This window comes from Gregarina niphandrodes (genome assembly GCF_000223845.1).
Source record: "Gregarina niphandrodes unplaced genomic scaffold scaffold00033, whole genome shotgun sequence".
Classification (NCBI taxonomy): domain Eukaryota; phylum Apicomplexa; class Conoidasida; order Eugregarinorida; family Gregarinidae; genus Gregarina; species Gregarina niphandrodes.
The window spans coordinates 12331-20419 of record NW_011645802.1 but is presented as its reverse complement, the minus strand read 5'-3'; the positions used below and the strand labels follow the sequence as shown (position 1 = coordinate 20419).

Sequence of the window (8089 nt, the reverse complement as noted above, 5' to 3'; positions counted from 1 at the left end):
CCGCTTCGGACTCGAAGGCCGCGATTGGGTCGGGTTCCGAGGGGGCGGCCGGAGTTGTCGCCTGATCACGTCCGCGGGATTCGCGAAGGGGCTGCCTCCGTCGCGGATCCGGGCTGCGCGGTCCGCAACCGTGTCCGAGGGGTCTTCGTCCCGGCGTGGCTGGGCGCGGAGACTCTCTTCACCGTCCGAGCTCTCGTCCCCTGGCCGGTCATCCCCGTTCCGGCCTCCATTTGGGTCTCCATTCAGGTCTCCTGTTCGGCTTCCATTTGGGTGGTCCCGGTCTCCCCTTCGGTCTCCGCCGGTTCGGTCTTCGCCGCTTCGGTCTCCGCCCCTCGAGTCTTCGGCGGCGTTCTGATGTGCCCCGTTCCGGTCGTCGGGGAAGGAGAGCTGTCTGGTGTTTTTTTTGTTCCTGGGTCTCCAAGCTTTAGGGAGCCAGGCCTGTGCAGCCTTGCCGAGTGGGTTGAGGTAGCGTTTGCCTCGGCGGCTCTTGCGCGAGTGGGAGCTGTAGTTCGTGCCGTGGTCATAGCGGCCATCACTGCGGCTCTTGGTGAGTTCTCGATTGGCGGGTTGTCCCTCCTGGCAGCTGCGTCCGCGTTGGTGGTAACCGCGTTCCTTGAGTCGTTCCTCCTTAAGTTTGGCCTGCTGCGACCCCTCCATGATCTTCCGTAGCGCCATGTCTGTGGAAGACCCAACACAAAAATATGTCTCGGTCTCCGCACTGGATCCCGACCGACTACCAATGGAGAGCGGTGGTCTGGAGAAAACTTGAGGAGAACCTGTGCGACCAGAACCGTCATTACTTAGCCCTGACTCCGCCGCCGAGTGACTCAGTCCCAGCACGCTGTACCCTGAACCCGAGTTGGCGGGCCCTGCATATCCACTCATGTCCGAGTTGGTGAGACCCGAACTGCCGGCTCCCTCCACACCCCGTCTTGGAGACGGCCGTGCTTGAGAGGAGGATCTAGTTTGCGACGATGACCGCATGTCTAGAGGCGTTTTGGCTCCTGTCTTGTTTGGAACATCCTGGTCGGTCGTTGAGGGCGAGGTCGATCGGGCGGGGGACTTGGGGGGATCCATGGCGAGGAACATGTCAGTCAGAGCGGGCGGGAAGGAAGAGTGTCCTTTGTCTCTGAGAGTGATGACATCGGTCTGGACTTCTCGTATTTTGTCGAGGATGTCTTGAACGACGTGCGCAAGTGTGAAAAGCAGATCCCCTTCCGGGAGCAGCATCGGGTCCAGTATGGGATGATAAGCAAGCGTCCGCGTTCTTTTATCGTCAGTCTTCCTGCTGTGCTTCCAGCCTGCCGCAGCCTTGGTCGCCAACCCTGTCGCTAGCCCAGCTTTCGCAGCGAGACCGGCGGCCTTGGTCGTGGACAACGGAAATTTGCTTTGGCCAAAGACGACAGTGGGCAGGTCTTCGCAGCGGCATAGACTCAGCTTGACACCCGCAATGAGTCCCTTGTGCCTTATGCTCACACCCGATGTCGGCTTTGGTACTAAGACGGAACCTCGCGCCGGGAGCAGTGCTGGCAAACCGCCGGCGTAACGAAGTCGTGGGTTCGAAACCACCTTCGCCCCCCCACTCTCTTCCCCACCGAACTCCAAGTCGTACAGCGCCGTCAACGAAGCAGTCAACCGCTGCAACCCATCCAAGTGTACACCACTGTTCAACAACAACTTGAGAGATCCAGGGTAGCTACAAGCGTGTAACTTCATCAACGACAACAACGCCTCGTACAACGCCAGCCGGCTCCGACTACGCCCCCCCTCACGCCCTCCGTCTCGTCCTCCACCGCCACCGCCGTCTCGACCCCCACCCGCGCCTACGCCTCCGTCGCTGCTACCAGTGAAGTAGAAGTTGAAGAGTTTTGGGTAAAGGCTGAACAGAAACTCGTTCAGCACCAGCACGTCAGGCGCCGTGGAACCGAAACGTGTGGTATAACAATCGCAAACGCCGTGGCCTCCACCTCCGCCGTGGCCTCCACTTCCGCCGTGGCCTCCACCTCCGCCGTGACCCGGGCCGCCGTGACCCGGGCCAGTGTGACCCGCTCCTGTGTGGGGTAGCCAGTTGCGGAGCCAGTGGCTTTCGAAGTAGGCCTTGCGAATGAGATTACTGTCGTCTCGGAGTTTCATCCAGACGTCGAACTGGCGGGTCATGCTCGGGTTCAGTACGCTGACGAATTCGTAGTAGCGGTCAGCGTTTGGTTTGGGCACAAGGCAGAAGCAGAGCACGCTCTGTGTAAAGAGCACAGCGTACTTGGCGAGTAAGAAGCGTCCTTCGATCAGCGCCAGCGGCAGCAGCTCTTCCAACACATAGCTCCCCGGTCCTGACAGTCTACTCGGTCGCGAGTCTTTTCCGGGAGACTTATCTCTTGCTCCGGGAGACTTATCCCTTGCTCCGGGAGACCGGCCCTGTTCAGAGAACCTGCCCTGTTCAGAGAACCGACCCTGTTCAGAGAACCGACCCTGTTCAGAGAAATTTCCATCTTCACCTGCGTCCTCCGACGAATAAACGTCGTCCGGTCCTTCGCGCGCGTTGGCGACCGTATCGCACAGAAGGTCGAGGAAGGCGGCATATTCATCGGCGAGTTGCGTGAAGCCGTCCAGTGCTGCGCTCCAAGGCGGCCCGGACGGCGCTGGACCGGCCGCAGGGGTCTCGACGACCGCCTTAAGGTTTGCGACGGCGCCGAGTTGTTCCAAGAAACCATGGAGCCCTGCGCGCGTCTTGAGATAGCGTGCGTATAGGAACCCGAGACTCCTCCAGCGCCGCTCCTTCTCCTTTACGTAAATGAGGACCGAAGAAATCTTCGTCAGCACCGGATCCTCCCACGCCGAATGACCTTCCCACGCCGGCACCTCTCCTGCGCCAGGGCCACCCGGACTGGGGGCGCCGGGATTGGGGGCTGGGCAGCCGCCACCGGCTGGGTAGGGACCGCCTGGATCGTAGGCGGCCTGCAGAGTTAAGAGCAGCCGGTGGACGACCAGGAGCAAAACCAGTGCGCCCACGTTGTCTGTCTTGGACGCCTGTAGCGCCTGTTCCAGCTGACCAAGTGTCTTGACCAGATGTGCGGCGTCGCCCTTCTCCGCTGCCCGCCCCATCATGTCGTCCGTTCGCGAAGCCAGCGAGGCTGCGCTGTAGCTCAGCGGGTTCAGAATTATGTTGCACACGCGTGTGCTGCTCGTTGAGGAAGAGGAATGGCCCCCTCTTGGCATGTATTTTTAAGACGCCTCACGTGTGTGTGTCGCCTCGCGCCGCCACCCACTTGATTTTTCCGGACTCTAATTTATAACCTCTTCTCAAGTGGGCAACACTGCGAAGCCTGCATTAAAGACGATCTGAGAATTAGTGAGCCTTGCCAAGCACCCACGCACGCACTATCCACCCAAGACCGAAGAGCTCCTCTCGCACAATCGCGTTCACACACATCTGTGTATAACCAGCGCACGTGTGTGTTGGACCGGTCAGTCCATGTTGAAATGCTGTTGTCGTGCCTCTGTGGTGTCGGTGTGTTGGCCTCTGTGGTGTCGGTGTGTTGGCCTCTGTGGTGTCGGTGTGTTGGCCTCTGTGGTGTCGGTGTGTTGGCCTCTGTGGTGAACTTTAGTCCTTTTAGGTTTTTTGTCTGAATAGAAGAGAAGAGAAGAGGTGGTTTGTAGAGAGACTTCGTGAAATGGGTTTAAGTGACATCCCTGCGAATAACGACTACCGTGAGTGGGGTCAGTTGTTGGCTTCGAAAGCATCTAAGGCCTGTGGGGAGGCGAATGTCTTAAAGACGGCGAAGTACTCGATGGGTATAGATGTGTTCAACGGTTTGAGGCACGACAAAAGCGTGGAGAAGATGGTGGGTTGGTTGACAAGTGTGTCGAGTAGGACGAGTTACCTAAACACACGTTGGTACAGCATATTCCTGTTGGTTGTGTGCGTGTGCATTTTGATTTACTGTGTGGTGGTGGCTTGTGCTGTGAGTAGCAAAGTTCGAACGGCTTATAGTAAGGCGTTTTGTGGCCTATTTGGAGATGTGGGTCAGCGACCGCGGCTGACCCAGATCCGGAGAGGCACACGTCTTCGTCTAGTTTCTTTCGCGTTTCTTGGCTTGGTGATTTTGGCTGTGTCCGGTGCGTTCGGATTTAAGGCGAGTCATCAGGTCATGGATAGTCAACGCGTCGTCAACTGTAATCTCTGGGCGCAGCTGAATGGACATTTCAATGGGGCGTTGAATTTGGATGCCGGCGACATTCGGGAGATCAGCAACAACTGGCTGGGGACGCTACCCATTAGAGACCTACTGACCAGTCTTGATGGGAAGACCGTCGGCGGCCCGGAGAACAGCATTTACTTGAAGCTGAGTGCAGGACGTGATCAGCTCAAGGCCAATTTGACGGAGGCCCAGGAGGTAATGACTTTGGCTCTAGAGAAGGCCGGTAATTTGACCGCCGACTGGTCCACTGAAATAACGAAGCAATCGACGGCGCTGAAGAAGCTGGACGCTTTCGGGCCGAACAAAAGAGTGGGCAATCGAAAGACTTTCGACATGACGCTAGGCATCCAGCAGGTCTTTGAAGCTAAACATGATGCGTTCATCACACAACTGGACGAAGCACTCACACAAACATGGAACGTGACCGAATCACTTATCAACAAGTACGCCGGTACCGGCTCAGCTCTGATGAGTAAAGCTAACCGTGCTGTACAAAGCACCAAAACAACTGTCAACCAGATCGATCGTGCGTTTGCCAAAATGGTGACCATGTGGAACAAGTATAATGGCAAGGTCAAGGCACTGATGCAAGCCGGGGCTGTCTTGGCGGCTCTCGGTATCGCCTTTGGGCTTACCGGTGCTTTAATAGCGGTCCTGGCGAGTTGGAAGTTGGGTCATGACATTAAGAAGAACATAATGCCCAAACGCTCGGCAGTGATAGCGTGGAAAGTTGCGTATGTGTTTACCGTGATTGCTGCAGGCATAAGTGCTATCGCACTAGGGATTGAATTCCTAACTGCGGTTATCGGTCGAGATGCATGTGACACGGCGAGTAACGAATTGTTAACAGAAGGGAACTGGGGCCTGTTGCCGAAGGAAATGTTGCACCCCGTACCAGATGATGAGGAGGTGTATATGCCCTTGGTCTATGACGTGTGTGTCAAACGTGGTGGTTACGGCACAATTGGTATGAGTCTGGGACTGGATGAACCGATTGCGACTTTGACTGAAGACGTGGATGTGGCCTTGGCCGACATCGACGGACAACGTGAAGGCCTATTGGAACGGAATCGGCGTTACGTACAGATTCATTCTATAGGTATCATGCTGCGAGAAATGCTTCGCGGATTCGTGCCCAAGAAGGCCTACGAAGCCGCGGACAGAAACGTCATGCCTATTCGCACTTTTGACAAACTAGCAAGTGTTACTCTGGAAGGTCATCAATCGGACACCCAGGGTTTACGATACATGCTTGGTATCATTCCCTACTGGACCGACCCCGCCGTACTCGTAGTCGGAGCGATGCCTTGGGGCCAAAACCTCGCCTCGCTCGAAGATGCCTACAACCTCTTGAATGACCTCTCGGACAAGGCAATGGCAGCCAACTCAAAGTCCCCAATGCCTAGGTTCTGTGGTCAGTTCGCACGAAGTCACAACATGACCTGCAGCACCCTTCCCGACGACGACGGAACAGGCCGCGTGGTCGTGGACCTAGCCAACTTGGAGACAAATGCTGATAACACTCTGGCCTGGGTTCAACAACTAGACACCGATGTGCCAGTGTACAATGGTCACTACGGCAATACCACCCAGCGTTCATGGAATACCCTCGAAAGCACTCGCTTCATGGAAATACTCGCCGCAAGCACACCTATCACCGAAGCCATCCTCAACAGGACCTGCGATGCACCAGAACCTAATGCGTACCCTACACACGGCTACACCTTCAATCCACGAAACAAGGGACGCAGACAACTTGAGGCCGAAGATGACGTTAGTACAGACGACGACGACACGCCTTCGTGCACTGTTGGACAGGTGCGCGATGTCGATTTGGTCAACTTCGAAAATTACTTCAACTCGTTTTACGCGTCATACAATGGAGTGGTGGCCAACGTGGACGAGTATGTTGACGGATTAGTAAAGCCAAGTGTCACCGAGTTGGTGGATGAGGCCAACTCGATTTTGACGCGAACCAACTGTCAATTCGAAGGCACGACACTGGATAAGGCTGTGGTCGACCCCATGTGTAACTCGCTCTTTCCCGGGTCGACAGTGCTCAGTATTATCCTCACAATCACCACCGTCGTGCTAGGTCTACTCGCCGCACACATCTGGCATTGGACGCACTACGTCATTGATATCGTTAACGACTACGAGAAGAACCCCTCCTCCTTCGAACAGTTGGCATCCATGAAAAACAGACCCGACTACATCAGCTACTCCGGCATGCCCTCCGTCAACCAACCCAACGCTGAGAAACAAGCTGAAAATCAACAAGTGGTCAATCAACGTGCACCCCCCGTGGCGACTCCCACAAACCTTGGACCCGAGCGCCAGGACGTGCTCCAGGACGACCTCGCACCCGTCGTTACGGAACTTGAAGGATCACACACCGCGTCACCTCGGTCATCAGCCGAGGGCTCGCCCGTCATGAGAAAAGCGGTCTACAACGGCGCCTCAGAGCTGGAACCTGCCCGCAATGGTACCTACAACGCACCACACCCTGTAGCGGAGGATAGTTTTGTAACCATTGAGGGATACGAGTGAACGAACCTTCGACCATCAACCGTCGACTTACCATGCAGAGGCACCGTGAAGACTCACCGTGAAGAGTCATCATCCGGAGCCAGCTCATGAAGAGTGAGTCCATGAAACAACCAGACAAAACCTGAGCAAGCAGAATCAGACATGAAGAAGAAGACTCGGTTGTTGAACTCGTGAGCACTCAACCATGAAGTCGTGAGCACTCAACCATGAACTCGTGAGCACTCAACCATGAACTCGTGAGCACTCAACCATGAACTCATGAAGTGTGAACTCATCGAACGCCGACTCATGAAGAGTCAATTCGCCACTCACTACAGAGTGCCAATTCAATTACAACGTCGGTTCGGCTCGAACGGCCAACCTACAGCTTCAGATAGCTGACGGATATGATCTATGTTCCAAACTGCGGGAACATGTTTTTTTGTTTGAACCAAAAGTAAATCCGTGAGTAAAGGCATCTGTTGACCTGCATCTGTACACAGGGTATGAAGAAGGGGATCAAAAAATACTCTGCTTGTGAACTTACCGGTGGGCTACTGTGTACAGCACTGTGTACAGCGTCTACTACTGTGTACAGCGTCTACTACTGTGTACAGCATCTGGTACTTGGGTTTAATTAGCGTCTGACACAGGTCATGTCTCGCGTAGGCATGAGCGGGGAGACAGGGTGGTCTTCGACTGGTCCCCGCCGGAGTCGGTCAGCTAGCAAGGGTATTTGGCAGGCTTACATTACAGGACAATTCTTTAGTGTATGCAAGGCGGCTTTATGGTGGTCTACGGTAGGTCTGTTGTCAATGACATTGTTGGATAGTGAGTTGGGATTGGGTGCGACTCGTGGTGCCTTCAATGTGGCGTTGTTATTAAGTTCCCCATTGGCGGTGCAGGCTGCTGAGGATCTGGCGTTGCGTCCGTTACTGTTGCACACAACTTCTCTCCGTCTCGCCGTCTGGTCGGTCGGAGTTCCGATTCTTTACTGGCTCACTGCTACCGGGTTGGCTGGGGACGACGGGACAGACAAGATCAGGCTGCCACCCGCAGCCCTCTGGACCCTCGTCTGTGCTGCCACCTTCATTGACGGCATCGGCGCAGCATACGCCAACTCCGTTGACATCGACTGCGGCGGCCTAGATATCCTCTCCGCCAAATACGACCTACGACTCACAGACTATGTCCGCTTTAAATACACCAGTCTACACCAAGCTGTCTTCGACGCCGCCTTCCTCGCCTTCGTCACACCCTTCATTGCCCTCCTCTACTTCCTCTCTACCCGCACCCCCCTCACCAACTACCTCGTTCCTCCCCACATCGAAGACAGTAAGTCCCACTCACGCCCACTGGGTGTA

General features: G+C 55.6%; 3 protein-coding genes across 3 annotated transcripts; 2 read left to right on the top strand and 1 right to left on the bottom strand.

The window, feature by feature from the left end:
* Positions 1 to 69: 69 nt before the first annotated feature.
* Positions 70 to 3102, bottom strand: GNI_130270 (hypothetical protein; the record flags this gene model as incomplete). The annotated part of the gene is made up of 1 exon (XM_011133837.1): positions 70 to 3102. A coding segment is annotated over one exon (3033 nt), but the record flags the coding sequence as incomplete, so codon positions are not given.
* A 566-nt stretch (positions 3103 to 3668) lies between these two features.
* Positions 3669 to 6746, top strand: GNI_130260 (putative transmembrane protein; the record flags this gene model as incomplete). The annotated part of the gene is made up of 1 exon (XM_011133836.1): positions 3669 to 6746. One exon carries the CDS (start codon positions 3669 to 3671, stop codon positions 6744 to 6746), a length of 3078 nt encoding a protein of 1025 aa, XP_011132138.1.
* Positions 6747 to 7381: 635 nt separating this feature from the next.
* On the top strand, positions 7382 to 8060 carry GNI_130250 (putative transmembrane protein; the record flags this gene model as incomplete). The annotated part of the gene is made up of 1 exon (XM_011133835.1): positions 7382 to 8060. A coding segment is annotated over one exon (679 nt), but the record flags the coding sequence as incomplete, so codon positions are not given.
* Positions 8061 to 8089: the final 29 nt, after the last annotated feature.